Source organism: Eretmochelys imbricata, chromosome 8 (genome assembly GCF_965152235.1).
Source record: "Eretmochelys imbricata isolate rEreImb1 chromosome 8, rEreImb1.hap1, whole genome shotgun sequence".
NCBI classification, from domain to species: Eukaryota; Metazoa; Chordata; order Testudines; family Cheloniidae; genus Eretmochelys; species Eretmochelys imbricata.
The window spans coordinates 75,884,154-75,903,467 of record NC_135579.1 but is presented as its reverse complement, the minus strand read 5'-3'; the positions used below and the strand labels follow the sequence as shown (position 1 = coordinate 75,903,467).

At 41.3% G+C, this 19,314-nt stretch overlaps 1 protein-coding gene across 1 annotated transcript in view; it reads right to left on the bottom strand.

Annotated features, from left to right (window-relative positions):
- Positions 1–19,314, bottom strand: part of HFM1 (helicase for meiosis 1) — a 108,534-nt gene that overhangs the window by 29,989 nt on the left and 59,231 nt on the right. The window contains exons 14-21 of the mRNA XM_077824684.1: positions 18,246–18,293; positions 15,790–15,870; positions 15,137–15,228; positions 14,644–14,750; positions 14,506–14,553; positions 14,201–14,298; positions 13,989–14,120; positions 4,027–4,112 (exon numbers count right to left, since the gene is read on the bottom strand). Coding sequence (XP_077680810.1) covers positions 4,027–4,112; positions 13,989–14,120; positions 14,201–14,298; positions 14,506–14,553; positions 14,644–14,750; positions 15,137–15,228; positions 15,790–15,870; positions 18,246–18,293 — 692 coding nt within the window. The remainder of the gene's footprint in view (positions 1–4,026; positions 4,113–13,988; positions 14,121–14,200; positions 14,299–14,505; positions 14,554–14,643; positions 14,751–15,136; positions 15,229–15,789; positions 15,871–18,245; positions 18,294–19,314) is intronic.

The following is a 19,314-nucleotide window of genomic DNA, read 5'->3' as shown; positions in this document are numbered from 1 at the left end:
ACCTCACCTTACATGTGTGTCTTCTCCTGGGTACAGGCACCTAATTTGTGGACCCATGCCTCCGCAACTCTACTAATTAGGTGGATGGCCCTTCACTGTCTTGTGTGCAGCCGACTAGGCGCACACCTTAGAGGAAACTATCTGCGAACCACCTGAATTGAGTTCACGGACCACTGGTGGTCCACGGGCCATAGTTTGAGAACCTCTGCCCTAAGGAAATGTACATTGTCCTAATGTTATAGGCTAGTAGCACCACCTATTAAAGTTTCCTGACATTTTCAATTATAAGACACTATTTTCAGTCACTTAAAACTCTGTCAAACTTTAACCATTAGGCTGAAATTTTCCATTTTTTGGTGTCTGTCACAGGCTGAACTTTTTGGGCAGGAGGGTAAATGTTTCAGCTAAAACAGTTCATCTTCTTCCAAGGATGAGGTTTGCAAAACAATGCTTTTTTTCCTATGTCAAAAGAATTCTGGTGACTTTTTCTTTGAGAAGCTCTATCACCCCCAGACTTCGGAGCAGGGAACTGACATTTGGCAAGAGTGGCCTTTGTGTTAGGGATCAGAGTAACAGCCGTGTTAGTCTGTATTCGCAAAAAGAAAAGGAGTACTTGTGGCACCTTAGAGACTAACCAATTTATTTGAGCATAAGCTTTCGTGAGCTACAGCTCACTTCATCGAATGCATACTGTGGAAAATGTAGAAGATCTTTTTATATACACACAAAGCATGAAAAAATACCTCCTCCAACCCCACTCTCCTGCTGGTAATAGCTTATCTAAAGTGATCACTCTCCTTACAATGTGTATGATAATCAAGTTGGGCCATTTCCAGCACAAATCCAGGGTTTAACAAGAACGCCGGGGGGTGGGGGTGGGGGGAGGGTTAGGAAAAAACAAGGGGAAATAGGTTACCTTGCATAATGACTTAGCCACTCCCAGCCTCTATTCAAGCCTAAGTTAATTGTACCCAATTTGCAAATGAATTCCGATTCAACAGTTTCTTGCTGCAGTCTGGATTTGAAGTTTTTTTGTTGTAATATAGCAACTTTTATGTCTGTAATCGCGTGACCAGAGAGATTGAAGTGTTCTCCGACTGGTTTATGAATGTTATAATTCTTGACATCTGATTTGTGTCCATTTATTCTTTTACGTAGAGACTGTCTAGTCTGACCAATGTACATGGCAGAGGGGCATTGCTGGCACATGATGGCATATATCACATTGGTGGATGTGCAGGTTCAATGTGATATATGCCATCATGTGCCAGCAATGCCCCTCTGCCATGTACATTGGTCAAACTGCTCCGTCCCCGCACAGCTCCTAGTGCTATCCAAACTAGGCATGCACCATGCCCAAACAGCAACAGAGCATGCCTGAACACAGGAATACAGGAGTGAAACAACGCTTTCTCTGTAATTGCTGCTCCTATCTGCTATGGGCCGGGGGGGGCGGGGAGGATCAGGCACCAAAACTGAGAACAGGGAGCTTGCCTCTCATGGGCACTCAAGGACCCTGTGCTAAGCCCAGGCAGCATGAGAGAGCAAGCTGCCTGATTTGAATGTGTAAAGAACAAGAGCCAGATCAGGGGGAAGGAAAGGAGTAGATTGTGACAAGGAGTTTGGTGACACTGATGCTGAAAGTGGGGGAAGGGGAGAGAGAAACAGTGACTGGCAGTTGTGGGTTGACACTGGGATCTGGGGGGAGCCTTGGACTAATTGGAGCCTGGGACTAAGAGCTGGAGGGGGGAAGGAAGGGATTGGCTGAGCAAGGAGACTGGGACAAGAAGCCTGAGGTGTGGAGACTAGGACTGAATAGGCCAAGAGAGCAACTATCTATGAAATACTGGTAAAATGTATCTTATCCCCCTCTAGTGCTGGTTCACATAGCAAGAGTAGGTTATCATCTGCTATCATTTACTCTGTTGGCTTCAGTGGCAGAGGTCAGCGCTGGGGATCTAGAGGTTCTAACCCTGTTGATGAACCATTTGGATGTCAATATGAAGACACATGATGGTATTTGTTTTTTCAGTTTGCTTTTTAAAAAAATCTAGGAAATTACACACAAAAACTATGTTAACAGAACAAAAAGGTTGCAAAGTCAAGCACACAAAAAGTCATCTTTTGCAATCTTAATTTGGCACTCTTGTGCATATGGTTCACGATATGGTCTTGGATTACATGACCACATATCTTTTCCTTGAGACCCCTGCCTCATTCAGTGCACAGGATGGACTTCCTCTGGACTGAATCAGGGCTGTGTAGTGCAGGGTATTGTCTAGAACAGTGGTTTTCAAACTTTTTTCTGGTGACCCAGTTGAAGAAAACTGTTGATGCCCATGACCCAAAGGAACTGGGGATGAGGGGTTTGGGGTGTGGGTGGGGCTCAGGGCTGGGGTGAGGGCTGCAAGGTGAGGCCGGGAATGAGGGGTTCACAGTGTGGGAGGGGCCTCTAGGCTGGGGCAGGGGGTTGGGATGCAAGAGGGGGTCAGGGCTCTGGGCTGGAGGTTCAGGCTCTGGGGTGGGGTCGGGGATGAGGGGTTTGGGATGCAGGAAGGGGCTCCAGATTTTGGGGGGGCTCAGAGTTGGGGTAGGGGATTGGGGCACAGGGTTACCTCGGGTGGCTCCTGGTCAGCGGCAGTGCTAAGGCAGGCTTCCTGCCTGTCCCGGCACTGCAAACCGCGATGCACTCCGGAAGGGGCCAGCAGCAGGTCCGGCTCCTAGATGGAGGTGCACAAGCATCTCCACGCAGCTCTCGCCCGCAGGCACCGCCCCCACAGCTCCCACTGGGCGGGAACCAGCCAATGGGAGTGCGGAGCTGGTGCTCAGGCAGCTCCCAGAGCCCCTTGACCCTCCCGCCTAGGAGCCAGATCTGCTGTTGGCCACTTCCAGGGCGCAGCACTGTCAGAACAGGTAGGTAATAGCCTGCCTTAGCCAGGCAGTACCGCACTAAATGTGGCAGGGATTCTGCACAGAAGGTAATATGTGATCATATAATTAAATATTGTATCATAACGCATAAACAAAAGGGAGACAAATTAAGGTTGCACAAGCAACCTTAATTCTGGCATTTTCTGACTTTGGAGTACTTGACTTTGCAACTTTACTATTATTTTATCGTACTATAAAAACTATGTATGAGAGAAATTTTAAACCAAGGACAATGAACCAAGTAAGGCCACCTGAGTCATTAAAAAAAATAAAAAATAAAATTCCAATCTCCCTACCTCCAATGGTAACCTGAATAGCAACCTAACCAAAAGGCCAGAAATGCTTCAAACTGCTGCTCCTCTCCAGAGTAGAGCCAGACCTCAAAAAACTGCCTCTAGCGCCTACATTAGGTATCTGTACTACACTGTCCTAAACTTTAATGTATTAAATGATGAAACACAAGTAACCAGGGGGAAAAAACAGGGAGAGAAGGCATATTAAGATCTAACAAATTCCCAAATGCAAAACAAGAGTATTAATGAAGTCCACACCATTTGGAGATATCAAAGAGCTCCTTACACCTGTGGGGAGAGGATGCTATCACACTTAAGAAGCAAAAATGCCAAAGAAATTGTGCATCAGGAGCCCAGCAAAATTTAATCCCACATCTTTCCACATCTGCAGTGAGATCCTGGCCTCACTGAGGTTCAATGGGAGTTTTGCCATTGACTTCAGTGGGGCCAGGATTTCATTCTATAACTTTCCACTACTAAAAGGATAATGATGAAATTCCTGAATTTGAGCTATTATTCTTTTAGTTAGTGGAAAGGTCTAGGGTGAATCTCTCTTCCCCCATATAGTAATACAAAAATGTCAGTAAAATTAACATGTAACTTATAATTGAAGCAAAACGTCAACTTATTAACCAACTTCAGGAAAAAAAATCAATGACCTCTGTCAGATAATTGCATATTTCTTTAATCTAGTGTGATACTGAACAAGAATAAACCACTTAAAACATTGGAGTCTATAACTCATTAAGTATTAAACATTAGCATTTTCCTTATATAAATATGCATGTAAAATTTTAAATACCAATTCAAGTTCCCTTGTATTTGCATCTTCAATTTTTTTAAACGATGTCAGACCTGCATTTACCATTGCATTTGACAGTGTTACACCTGTAAAAATTGAAAAATGTTGTAATATTTTTATATGGAATTCCTAATTCCAAATTATTACTTTCAACAACTGCATTACAGCAAATAAATATAAAGCATAAGTAATTTTAACAAGAGATCTTTTATCTAACATTTTTTCAATAGGTTGTCAATGTTTTCTTTTCAACAATAGTTAATTTTATTTCTCTTCAGGTGGTCAGAAAATTTAATACTGCGTAGTTCAATTTATACAACAGTATAAACAAAACATAAAAGCAATAAAATGAAGTATAAAACATTTGAGAATGACAATGTCTTTTACTAAGTTATAGAATCAAAGAAAGGCAGATCAAGGGCCAATTCCTGCAGGCTTTACTCAGGAAAAACTCCAACAGTTAGCAAATAACTAATGTGGGCACACAAATGAATACACAGCACGGCACTGAAATAAAATAAGCTTCCACGCAAGAGACTCCTGTTGACTACCCAGGGGATCCTTTAAGCATATGCTAGAAATCCCTGTGAAGTATATTTTTTTTGGAGGAAGATATAACTAAAATCCACTCTAGGGAGAGCCACTTGTCTCCAAAATCTTCTGGGAGAATATACAGTCCCTGAACAGATTTAGCAAAACACCTGATTAGAATCAGGAAAAGAACAGGCAGTCTCTGTGATCTATTGGACTAAAAAGGATAAGCTAGCAGGGAATTCTGAAAAAATACATGCCTCTGCAAGTATTCCCAATTCCTCAGTCTCCCCTTGTGGTGTTTGGGAGTCAGCACGTAGATTCCAAATCAGGAAATTCCTCCTTAGAACTATGGAATGAATACAAATAACTTGAGACAGAAAAGTCTACTTGAAAGAAAAGGAGGTTACTTACTGTAACTGGAAGTTCTTTGAGATGTGTGGTCCTATCTCTATTCAACACGTGATTACGCATGCTGCACACCATATGCCCAAGTGCGAGATTTTGACAAGCAGTGTCCGTTGGCCCACACATGTGCAGTAGGTCTCCTCGTTCTCCCAAGCAAGGGCATAAGAGGCAGTGCAGGTCGTTGCCCCTTCAGTTCCTCTTCTTACTGCGAATCTAATCGGATCCGAAGCAGAGGGGACGGAGGACGGGTAGTGCACTACAGATAGGGAACACACATGTCAAAGAATTTCCAGTTACAGTACGTAACCTCCATTTCTTCTTCAAGTCCTGGTCCCTATGTGTGTTCCACATGTGGCTGTTGGGCAAGCTGAGCTCAGACTGGAGGTGGGTGTGAGGAAGCAGGCAGCAAGGACGCTTGCGGTACTGCAGATCCCATTGCTGAATCCGCAGCAGAAGCCTGGATTAGTGCATGTCTAGCAAATGTGTTGTAAGGGACCAGGGCATAGGCAGTCTGATCTAGCGGTCACAGCTGGGCTGGGGTCCACACATCAGGGTGGGTAACCAGTGAACAGGGGTCGGAGGAAATCACTGGAGCTGGGTTCAATACAAAGAGTCAGGATCAAAGTCAGACCAGGATCGGAGACCACAGGTAGTACAAGGCTGGAATCGGAGACTGGATATCAGAGGTGCTACCAGGCTAGAGTCAGGAGGCAAAAGCAAGGGTCAGGCTGGGATTGGAGACCAGAATCAGGAGACGAGGTGAGGTCTGGAGTTGCAGCAGGCCAAAAGTCTGTGTGGCTGTCCAGAAAATTTTCTGGGACAACCACCAGGGTTAAATAGGGTGGTTGAACAATCAGAGGGCCACAAGGTACTGCCACTCGGGGTCTCCTGGGCAGTACTTCCTGCAGCACCTATTCTTCATGGTGCTTCCTGACTAGGGCTCTGCAGGGCCTCCTGGTAGCACTGTGAGACTGTCAGCCATCTTACATTTTTAAGACCTGGGTTCTAGTCCCTGTATCCTTATATCATCCCCTTCTCCAGGGGCATCCTTCCTCCAGATGGGCACTGGGCCTGGTTTATCTGAGGGGTCTTGAGGAAACCTTTTTAGCAGGTCAGGGGCATGGACATGGGCAGCAGGTTCCGCAGAGTGTTTTAACCCTAACCCTAGCCTTCTCAATTGATTAGGTAGTACAGTCTCTCCCCCTCTGCAGTTTAGAGTCAGGATAGCATGGACTAAATACTCTTGGACCTGGACTGGTGGGGGCAGCTGTTGGGACCAATCAAGAAAGGGGTCCATCTTGTAATGCTTCAGGAGGGATACACAGAAGACTTAATAACTTTCAAGAGATTGAGGGAGCTGCCATTTGAATGACAGGGTTGATTTGCTTACAAATCCGGAAGGGTCTGAGGAACTGGTGGTCTAGCGTATGGGATGGCTTATTCATACAGAGGTGTTTTGCTGCAAGCCAGACCTTTTGACCCATCATGAGAGCTGGGTCTTCCTGGTGTCAACAACTGCATACTTGTAGTTCCTTTTCACATCTTCAAGGTGGTCCTTAAGTTTCTCCTGTATATGGTGAATTTGTTGGTTTCAGTCACCGGCTGCTGGGTTCGGGGAGGCTGCTGGCACAGCTAGGTGAAAGCAAGGCTGGAACCCATAATTTGCAAAGAAGGCACTCTGCCTCGTGGAGGCATAATCAGCATTGTTGTATGAGAACTCGGCATAAAAAAGGAGGGAGAACTAGTTATCTTGATGGTAATTAACCAAGCACTGTAGGTATTGCTCTAATACCTAGTTCACCCTCTCTCTCTGCCCATCTGTCTAGTGGTGGTACATGGAGGAAATAAAAGTGTGAACATCCATTAGACAGAGGGCTTCATGCCAAAAGCATAAGACCAACTGAGGGCCTTGGTCCAAAGTGCTACAGTCTAAAAGCCCATGAAGATGGATCACATGAACTGCTAGGAATCGAGCCGTTGTTTCAGCAGAGGTTAGGTCGATACAGTGGATGAAATGCACCATTTTGATCAATTGGTCTACAACAGTTAAGGCGACTGTGTGGCCAGAGGAAGGGAGTTGCACTATGGAGTCCAGGGTGATGGAGGCCCAGGGTCTAGGGGGAGTCTCTGGAGTACTAGGGCATCAAGGGGAACCATGGTATGAGCACACTGGTCACAAGAGTCAACGTGATCCTGGACTTCAGCTTACCTACGGGGCCACCAGGAGAAATGGGAAGGTGTGTGGACCCAAAGGAGGTCCATGGCAAAGATGGGTGTTAGTAGCCGTTCTAGCCAGGGGCGCCTCGGTGGAATGTATATGTGCCCATCGATGTAGGTGATCCTATCCGGTGTAGAGAACTGCATTTTTGTTCTGGGTCTCATTTGCTCAGGCTGTTCCATCACCTCCTGAGCTAACAAATTGCCCTGTGAAGTGAATCGGATTAGATGAAGCAAGTTCTGGTGTATTGTGGCACTAAGGAAGTTGTGAGGTTTTAGGAGAGAGGATGGTTCTTGATTAGGCTCCGCATTCTCTTAGCAATAGTCTCCCTTTCAGGATATGCCATCGGCTTTCCCATTCCTGGTTGATAGGTGATGACAAAAATCAAACTGGAGAAAGAATAATGCCTACCTGAGCTGTCTTTGGTTTAAAGCTCGAGCCGCATTCAGATATTCAAGATCAAAAAAGACTTGCATTGGGCGCTGGGCTTCCTTGAGGTTATGGCACCACTCTTCAAAGGCTGATTTAATGCATTTCCTTATCTAATGTATCATAATTTCATCTGGCAGGGGTGAGTAGTAGGACCAGGGGTGTAACATTTGCTGTGGACCATGTCTCTGAGACAGTATGGCTCCAATGACTACACTGGAGACACTGGCTTCCACTCTGAATGCCTGGGTGAGGGCCAAGTGTGCTAGAATGGGAGTGGTGGTGAAAGCAGCTTTGAGCTCTTCAGAAGCATGGTCAGCTTTGCGTGTCCAAACAAATGTGATGGCCTTGCAGAGGAGGTTGCTCATGGGGGCTATGTGCCCTGAGAAGCCCGGAATTAAATTCTGGTAAAAATTTAAGAAGCCCAGAAAAAGCTGTAACTCATGAGGGGACCAGAGCGTTGCCCCCCTGCGGATGACCTCTAACTTCTGTTGATCCATCTGGAGAAAGGATGTATTCCCAAGAATTTTGTGGAGGACAGATCAAAGGTACCTTTTTCCAATTTCATGAACAGACTATACTTTCATAGCTTTTCCAGCATGGAATCAAATGGTAACAATGCTGATCAGGGTTATCTGAAAACATAAGTATGTCATCAAGAAAGATGACTACATACTGCTACAGGATGTCTCTAAATACATTGTTCACAGAGAGTGCTGAAAGATCTCTGGAGCACTGGCCAGACTGAATGGCATTACTAAATATTCAAAGTGCCCACAGAGGATGTGTACTAGATTGTAAACACCCCGGAGGCCCAGTTTGGTGAAAATTCTGGTAGAGTGCACATGTTCTAGTAACTCGAAGATGAAGGGTGGGGGATACCAGTTATGGAATGTCACCTGGCTTAGTGCCCAATAGTCTACATAAATTCGGCTTCCTTTTCTGGGATGAAATAGTACCTCTCAGCCCTCCTAGGTGTGGGGCTACAGGATGCTGGGCTGTGCCAGATTGATATTGCCAGTTCCAATATGGTCTCGTTAACTGGGAGGGCCATCTTACTTTGGCCCTGAGGCTGCAGAATGTCCAGCAGTCAGTGGTATGGGTCTTGGACTTCCTCCAGGGGTATCTAGAGATTGCTAACCACTCTTTGCAGCAACTCCTGGTATTGCCTATGGTTATTCGGTGGGGATGGAGGAGAGACTACCTCATCTGGATAGGAGGAGGAAATCCTGTTGAACTGCTGGTACCTGTGATTCTGGCTCAATATCCTCCTCATACACTCACAGATCCAGTTGTTGGTGAAAGAAGAGCAGAAAGACTCCTGAGTGGATCCCAGGCATCTGTTACGGGGATCCCACGGCTCCCAATAAGGCCAGAACGAGGAGCCACTTGTTCGTGGGGGACCCTATGGCACGGTCTCTGGGGAAGTCATCTCTATAAGGGTAGTGGCCGTAAGTCCTGAATTGCCTGTCTGGGATCGACTCTCTCCAGGAGGGATGTAAGAGGGGCCAGCATGAATCTGAAGATTGGCCTTGTTGAAATGGCAGACACATCAGTACCAGGGCAATCCTGCCTGATGGCTATAAGTGAGAGGATTAAGGGGAAATCAAAGTAGTATCATCTGTCCCTTAGGAAGGCTGGGCCAGAGAAGAGGGGGGGACTGCAAGTAGAAAAGATATCCACTGGTGCCATGTAGGTCTCTGTGTGTCCCGGTGTGCAACAGTTCCCAGTGGTTGGCACCAACAATACCAGCGTGTCCCTGGGTGTAGTACATACTTTGGGTGGACAGGTAGGAACCAAGAAGTCCAGACCCACACTTGTAGATGGAACTGGCAGATAAAAGTCCTTATGCTTTGGTGACAGAATCACTGATGGAAATGTCAGATCCTTCTTCCTACACACTTTAGCCTGCAATCTAGGAGGTTTTAGAGGAGCCAGTTTCTTGGGGAAGGCACCTGACCTCGGTGGACTCAGGGAAGGATCATGTCTCTTATGGACAGTCCTCGACGGGGATCTGCCCTTGTGCCCATAACAGTGCCCTTTACACACATGGGAAGACCTGAAGGGTCTTTGTGCCCATAACAGTGCCCTTTGCACAAAAGACCTGAAGGGTCTTTGGGCTTAGAAGCCAAAAGCTCTGCTCCTACGTATGTCTCCCTGGCCCAGACTGGAAAGGGGCCTCATGGCCTTCTCCATCAAGTGTTTCCTAAGGCAAAGCTCATAGGCTCTACAAGGCATTGGTGGAAACAAGTGACAAATACTTCACTTTGCAGAGATATGTGTCTCACTCAGACAGTAGAGATAGCATTGCTGTTTGTCAGTAACAGAGAAGGATCTAGGGCAGAAGACACAGTTTTTGAAGCCCAGGACTCCGGGCATAGTCCCAGACTGTGGGGAGGGAATCCCCAGTCAGGGGAAGAAAGATACACTAAAACTATAACTACTAAATCTAGGAAGAATAAATATTTACAATTTTATTTACAGGTTCTCTGAAAAGCTGAAGAAAGAGAGGGCTATGGATTCTGCCTCAAGCCATGCAGTGGTAACAAGGAACGGAGCGGCACTGACCCACACGCTTCTTATACCCTCATTTGGGAGAACAAGGAGACCTACTGCACATGTGTGAGGCAACAGACACAGCTTGTTAAAACCTCTGGACTTGGGCACATGGTACTCAAGTGTACCCATGTGTGGAATTCACATAGGGACCAGCACTAGAAGAAAAAGTATCGGCATTCATCACAATTTTCTAGGAACAGTGAAAGAAGGCTAAGAATAAGCAACTTAGAAGCCCTCAAGCCTTTTTAGATAACTTCTGGGAGGAAAGGTTAGTCTCCTGGTAAGATTTAGCAGCCAAGGAGGACTCTTTGTTTGTGTCAAGAACTTCATAGGTAAGAGTAAAGGAAGGGGCTTGTTGAGATCCCTTCCCTCAATGAAGTATTGAAGCACCTCTTCCAGGTCTGACTTAGGGAGAGCCTCTAACAGACAGACTTCCCTCCCCTTTGTGATAACTTTGGGGCTGCAAAAGACAGCCTGAACAGAGACCACATCCATCACTTTATTAGTTTGCTGTTACTTCAGCAAATGTCTCTACCCTCTTGGGTGAGCTTTTATCCCCTTTAAGGAAGTGGACTAGCTGACAAATTTTGTTTGTCACAGCTCCTGAACTTGTTTTAGCCACTGCCTAGCTGAAGTAGTGGGAGGTTCTGTCAAAGAAGGAAGGAAAAAACGTTATTATAAGGATATGTTTTTTTCCCACTTTTTCTGTTTCATTCTCCGGTTGGGAGACAAATAGAACAAGACGCAGACACAGAAATTGCCTTTTTGCATATTACCCTGAGTGAAGCAGCTAAAAAACTGAAGAAACAGAAGAGGTGAAAAAATCCTGGATGGTGATTGGTCATAATCCTGCCTGCCGGAAGAAGTGAGGAGAAATTTGGCATTGGATATAATAGCCTGAAGCAGCATTTCTGCTGAATATCAGGGAGAAATGTGGAGGGCACTAGAAAGTGCAAGAAGCATTAAGAACAGTCCTAAATTGAACAAGGCCAAATGTCAATTAAAAAAATAAATAGAAAATCACACACTTATGAGATAAATTGACCACAAAGCTTGAAGTTTCTAAGATTCATGCAACACTGACATACAGAGACCCAAAATTTTAATAAAAATAAATATATCCAAGACTACAATGCATGTTCAATTGTGTCAGTAAATTCACACCCAACTATGTAGTTCAAATAACTCAACTAACTTCACAAAGATAAAAAATGGAGTTAGCTGCCAGAGTATGAAAGAATTCAAGAATTTGAAGAAAGTATTGATATCAACTCTAATTTGGCAATTGTTTGACCCACCGAAAGAGTATCTTCAAAAGGAACCTAGAAGCTCTACTGCTATAGAGGCATGAAAATGAATGGCTGTCAATAAAATATGCTGCAAGAGCTATGACAGCAGTAGAAAAACCTACAAGAGGAAACTGAAAGAGAGAAATATATGGGCCTTTTATATGGCTGTACAAAGTATCACAATTTTCTGTACAGCTGTAGCTGAGGAGCTGAAATTGACCTTAACCCGCTGAATACAACACACAAGAAAGTACTTAAAGAAGAATATAGAAGTTACTTCTGTGTATGTGTCTACACTGGAATAAAACACCTGCAGGTGGCCCATGGCAGCTGACTTGGGCTCATAGGGCTCAGGCTGCAGAACTATAAAACCGCAGTGTAGATGTTGGTGCTCGGGCTGGAGCCCAGCATCTGTGACCTGCTCCAGCCCAAGCCCCAACATCTACAATTTTTAGCCATGCAGCCCGAGCCTGAGTCAGCTGCCACGGGCCAGCTGCAGGTGTTTTATACTTTCATGGTCTGTCTACACTGCAGTAAAAGTATAGTTTAATGCTATAGTTCTGGCCAGGACATCATCTAGTAATTGCAGACGTTCTGTCAAGAGCATATGTTCTCTTTGCTACCTCCCAAATAGATGATCTAGAATAAGCAGTTACCAGTTCATGTGAACTCGATAAAAGCACCACGTGCCCTTTTGCCACAAATACAAGATGAGCAGGAAAGAGAAACAGCTAAGGATGAAACAATACAAGCAGTAATACATGCTCTAAATACTGGATGGAGTCAAACGCTTCCACACATCATATTCGCCATATTAAAATGAACCTCTCTGATTTTGGGAGTATTCATGAAGTGTACAAAAACAGTAATTTCCATAGTCAGAAGGAAAATACTGGAAAGACTATGGACCTGATTCTCGTTTACATGAGGGCCACTTTACAAAGTACATTTACTCCCACTCCCAGTGCGTTGTAAAGAGATCTTATTGTAAATGAGAATTAAGTCCCACACCAAAACTCCTTGGAATGACTAAATTAAAAAAAAAGAGAGCAGAAGTAATATGCTGGCCACATATAAACAGTGATGTGGACGAAATAATGAGCAAGTGGGGAACCTGCCTGAAATACAGAGATACACAAGGGGAAAGAAACATGATACCACATGAACAACCTGCAATACTCGAAAGCAAAGTCGGAATGGATTTGTTTGCCCTGGAAAGACATGACCACCTGATCATAATGGACTAATACTTCAAGATACCACAGCTTCAACCGTGATCACTAAGTCTGTATTTACATGTCATGGAATTTCAAGGACTGCGATGATAGCAATGGACCACGGTTCACAAATACAGAATGCATCCATCTGGCTAAAACTTACGAAATTCAGTATGATATCTAGTTCCTGATACGCACAAGAAAACAGATTTGAAGAATGTGGACTCTGTAGAGTGAAGGGGAAAAGGCTATTTATTTAGCACTACTCAATTATAGAGCAACACAGTTGCAATGTGAAAAATCACAGGAAGCACAAAAAAGTGTAATGGATCGACTGTGTTTCAGACTATTTCGAAGAGAGTGAACAGACTGTTTAAGACATGGAAATGCCTAGAAACCCCTATTACTGCAGATACAGAAAAGTGCTGAAGATTAATTAGATTGGTTGAAATTGTAAAAACAACATTAAAAATGTTAAATCACTGATAGAATTTGTTCAGTTAGAGAATATGGTGAATTTTTTTTAAAAGAGAAGGTGTATCCTAAAGAGCCAAACTGTAGCAAGAAGTTGCTCCACATTCTGTAGGACTCTATGCGGTACCACTCTTCCTGTCTCCCACACAGCGCCAAGAATCAGCTGCAGAGACTCAGGCAGCAAGGTTAGATTACAGCAGCGTCAGTCCTGTATTTATTTTGTAGGTAATCTCCTATTAGGTAAATAAATAAGTTGTCTTAAAGCCTCTCAGACATCATTAACATACTACATTTGTCACAATTATGTCATCCTTGAAAGTGCCCTGTGTGTGTGGATTTTCAGTGAAAAGACTGTACCATTGAGGAAAACAGTAATGTAATAGGACAGGGTTGTGTACATTATTAGCAAAGCAGTAGAAATTCAGTATTTTTCAGGGTACATCACAAATTACAAAAAGATTTAATTAAAAGTTCAAATATCAGTTGTTTCTGCCAAGAGACCGGATAGTTAAATTTTCTTTATAAACATGAATCTGATACTATAAAGTCTCTGGAAAAAGTTCCTTAAATGTTTTCTCTAGTGTATTTTTGTTCTTATTCCAAGATAAAAGTTTTCATTCTAGTTACTAATCCAGTTAAGAATTTACTAATTCTGAAAGAATTTATACTGGTCTGTCAAATAATCATCTTTGCAACAGTCTTTCTTACCATGATTCTGGCAAATGAAAAGTTGGGAGACTTATTTAGTCCAGAAAACAGATCTTCTAAAAGTTTACAGTGAAGTTAATGATGAACTTTGACACACTATTATAATTACTGCTTCTTTCTGGTACCTACCAATTTTTTCAAGCTGTTTGGATACATGCAGAGAGTTTTCCCACAGTTTGCACCTGAAACATTTAGCTAAAATCAAAGAGTTTAATAATGCAGGAAAATTGTTTTTACGTGATGCCAGAAAGTCAGACAACCCTAAGAAAGAAAAAAATATATTTAATAATATAATACAGTTTATTATTAAATATATCAAAATGCATTGAATTTTAACATACATTTAGTAACTCTTAAGCCATGTCTGAAAATTTTGCCTATATCTTGTGTCAAAGTGAAGTCTTGAATAGGAATGCATCCTAATTGAGCCTGAATAAGACTGAAAAAGAAATATTTCTTAGTATATAAGCAAACAAAATATAATAAAACAAAAGTCAAAGACTCCATTGAAAAACAAAGGCAAGTTCAAGATAAAAGCAACATTGTTTGGCATCTAAAGGCATGAGCCTGCACACAATGAAGTCAATCGGAGTTTGGATCAGGGCTTTTATTTTCAAGCCAATGAAATGTGACACAAAATATTTACCAGTTTACTTTCATTTCTCTTGTTTTTATCTTCCCTTCCATTGGAAACCTGTATAATAAAACACACTGATTTTTTGCTATTCACTTTAACTAAAAAAATACTTTCTTTCTGTACATTAATTCACTGACGTTTTTGTACCTGATAGTTATCCTGTTCTTGTCTTTATTCAAAGTGTTCAATATTTTCTTCTCATTTGTTCTTAACTTGACATCTGAAAATTCAACGCAGCTGGATATCATTGTGATCTGTAACAATTTAATATTGTTTAACAGATCCTGTTTTCATCCAATTGTCATTAGTAGTAAAATATAATGGAAGTAATAGCACAAGACAATATAGTATGTTATATATAATCAGAATTGCTTCAGAATTCCTTCATTCAGAAGGGTAAGATGACTCAGTGCTACGTAATTGAGGAGAGTAAAAGATGGGAGAATTGGAAGATCTCAGAGAATAAAACCCTCGAAAAAATAATATTGCAATTCATTTTGACACATCTTATACATCTTGATCATCATAATTCTTTGGTGTAAGGAAAAACAATATAAACTGTCTTCAATACAACTTTCTGTTTTAAACTTACAGATGTACATATATATACATATATATATTCTTAGAAAAATTAAATTACCAGTTCTGATAAAGTTTCTGTTCCATTAATTGTGGAAAACTGTTTCACTGTATCAAATGCAATATAGTACCAAGCCATTAGTTTTCCAGTGTCTGTAGATAAAGATTAAAAATATTTACTGCATTTTTTAAAGAGAAGTGTAGTATACTTGCTTCTTCTAAGCAACAGAACTGCATTTTTATTTTCCTTATACTATTATACATAGATCACTGCCACCAGGCCATCTTTTGATCCACAGCAGAATTTCCAGTGATTTAATAGGAGGATTTGCACAGGGATCCAGATCTGTATATGGTCCTAAGAATACAACTTCTATCATTTGCTAAATTAAACTCAGTTCAGATAATAGAATACAGAGTATGTTCATTATGGCCCAAATTCTGCCCTCAGCTACATCTGTAGAACTCCACTGGAGGTAAGTGAGCTGTAGCTCACGAAAGCTTATGCTCAAATAAATTTGTTGGTCTCTAAGGTGCCACAAGTACTCCTTTTCTTTTCTCCTGAATGGTTCTCTGTTCACTGGCCAATCGCTGTGCCCTTTAGTATGTCCTATGATAAACTCATATCAAGAATAATTTTTAAACCTTATAAATATATTTTCAAAATATGTTTTCAATACTATAGTCTAAATTATATTATGAAGTAAATGTTACCTGTAGGTTTGAAATTAAATTCTTCATCCATCTTGATCAAATCAAGAGATGACAAATCGTTCAAATTCTTCAAACACAATTCTGTCCAGAGTTTGAAAAGAGAAATTTATCTTTAGAACATGCAGGAAAAAAATACGATATTTTTGTACATACTAAGGAAGAGATTATGGTCTAAATTACATCAGGCTAAAACCGGAGTAATTCCACTTAACCCAATGGAAGACCTAAGCACGTGATCCTTCTCCCACTGAAGTCACTGGCAAAAATTCTTACTAAATTCACTGGGGTAGACTCAAGCTCAACTACACATTCAACGAAAACAAACCAACCAACCTCATTTTAAAATTGTAGAAAGCGTGAAAGAAACTAGATGCGAGAAGTTTAAAATGTCAGCTTAAGCTCTGAAAAGATTGAGAGTCCACTAGTAATCACCCAACACAATACAATATTTTCACTAATTTTTAACCACGTAGCAAGGCATGGCTATTCAACTGCACGTGTGATTGTTTAATCGTATATGTACATTATAGTAACTGTGCCTGCATTTATTTCAATGGTTACAAATTCAAATGAACCTATGTAGTCACTGGCAGTGGATATTGAATGATGATCAAAGTGTTTCCTTTGTTCTCATCTCTTTCAAAACCAAGAAAATTAAGTGCAAAAATGACATTAATACAATGTTGAGATTTTTCAATGCAAACATGGGAAGAAACTTAAAGTTGTAGTTCCCATAGCAACCACAAATCATCCACACTGCATACACACATACACACACACATATATATGAACATAATTATAATTAACAGAATATACATTACTACAAAATACTGCATATGTGCAAGAGGGCTGAGTTACAATATCCGTTAGAATAATAAAGTTGAATTTCCAGATCGGTGCAGTTAAAATCTTGGCAAGTAATGTTCTATTATCACACTTATTTTGTATTTCATACAATTCTTATGTTGTAGACAGTATGAAAGAAAGTATAGCATATTTGTTTTTATCATTTAAAGATGGGAGGGGCTGACCCCTAAACTGTTGAGTTTCATCTGGGTAATTTGATGGTATTGTCATAAATTGAGAAGTAATTTTAATATTTAATATTTAAAATTAATTTAAAATTAATAGAGCCCTAAAGTAAATACTTATTTTATGTTCAAGCCACGATAAAGCCATCTTCTTAAAAATTCTTTAAGTAATAGTTAAAGACTATTCTATAAAACCTGAGAACTGAAGAATATAGTTGATCTTTTTGTATTTGCAAAGTCAGATGCTACATGTCCACTTTAACAATACAGCATACAAGGTCCCTTAATTGCTTGATTGAATTATCTTACTTCTTGGCATTGCTTTATCTACTTGCTATATGAATAAATGTATAAACAAGCTTAGAACCATTTTAGCATAGCAAAATAATTCTTAGAAGACCCAATAAATCAAATAGATTTGACATATGACTAAATAAGGTATGGAGCACTTTATGCATATAAATCTTGCAAGATGTGTAAGATTTCTTCTGGCATACCGAAACAGAATGAATAAATCAAGCAATAAATGCTAAATCTTTAGCAATAGAGTAGAATATGCATTAAAGGGCTTTGCTCCATGTGAAAAATCTCATAGTCCTCGGGAATGGAATCCTCAGTCTAAACCAGCCAGACCGTATACATAGCCAAATCACAGCCACCAATATAGGTAACGTGAAAGAACAGCATATAAGGCCCTCCTATAGCTCACTGGATACACTCCCACTGGCCATAAAATACCATGCCCTTGACCTATACAAAATTCTCCTCCCACCTTCCTCAGGGAGTCAGGAGGCCTGATGCAAAGTTTTCTATAATACAAGGCAGTATGAAGTTCCCCCACAGTCTCTACTAATGCTGCCCCATGTGCATTAAGCATGCAGTTTTTAAATTGCTTTTGGGCAAGCTGCAGGTATTTAAGTTACCCCAATTTGTGGAATGAGGAAATCTGATATTAAATTTCTGTAGAGAAAATTTTGAAAGAATGTAAAAAGAAATTAAATCAAATGACAAATCAATGGAAGAAAAGAAAGGAAAATGAAAAGCATTCAAAATGAAATGAATCTAACTGTATGCAAAGTCTGATTTATGAGCAGGATATACAAGAAGCTCTATACCTGTGCATGTGTTCAAGAACTTGGGAAGAGGAGTATTTATTGTTTCTCCATATTATGAAATTTTTGGGGGGTAAAAGAATCATATTTGGAAAGCCCAGTATTTCTGATATGGAATAGCTTGCAAGTTAAATGAAAGTAATAGTGTTGCTTTAACACTTCACAAAAGGCTAGAGTCAGCCAACCTTAATCTCACTGAATAGTATCTTGCTCCATCGGTAGTTCCACGGAAATGAACAGAGCTACTCAGATATGGTGGAAGAATCTGGCCCAAAATGTCATGTTGTACTCAGAAAGGTGAAAAGGCACTGACCTTGTAATTTTGCTTCAATTCCAACTGTGTCTAATCCACACGAAAAACCTAGAGGAAAAGGCAAAATGGCCTTTTAAATGAATACAATCATGCATTTAATTTTCAACATTACTGTCTACCAAAACAATTTACTGACTGTAAAAAAATGTCAATTTAAGTACCTTTCATACTAATTGACATTTAAAATGGAGGCACAAGGTCGGTGAGGTAATATATTTTATTGGACCAACTTCTGCATATATATGAAATAGTATCCATTTTAAGTTTGCAGTGTTGTTGTAACTGTGTTAGTCCCAGATCTGAGAGAGAAGGTGGATGAGATAATGTATTTTATTGGATCGACTTCCGCTGGTAGAGGGGACAAACTTTTGAGCTTCACAGAGATCTTCCTTACTCAGGTCTGGAAACGGTAACCAGAGTGTCACAGCTACATAGAAGGTTGGACAGATTGTTCAGACTAATGTTGTAGGAGACCACTTCAAATGAAGATGACACTGAACACCTCACCAGTTTTAGGACAAAGGAGGGTTAGTAGGCAGCAGAGTTCGTTAAAAATTGTGATGAACCATAAAACCAGTGCCTTTGTTAAGTCCATTGTTTTTAGTATCCAGAAGAATTATGAATTAAAGTTTTCAGGCTCATCTTTTGAAGGTGTTTTACAGGTTTCCTTTGATGAGCCCTGAGGGGTCAGATATAGAGCTATCACTTAAGTGTTTGCTTGCACGTGATAGGGGTTTTTTTTGGTCTTTTATCGTTTTTCTTTGGGAGTTCATTTGAGAGCATAGTGATTGGCTGGTTTCACTCACATAGTTGTTATGGCATTTGATACACTGGATCAGGTACACCACATAGTGTGATAGGCATGTGTAGGACAAATGGATCTTGAAAAGTGTATTGGGGGGATATTGATCATCATAGCTGTGGAGATGTATCTGCAGGTTTTACATCTATTGTTCTGGCAAGGTCTGGCACTGCTTTCAGGTGGTGTTTCCTGGACTGTGGGGAGCTTGCTTCTGATGATGAGCTTGGTGAGGTTGGATGGGAGTTTGAAGGCCAGAAGTGGGGGGTT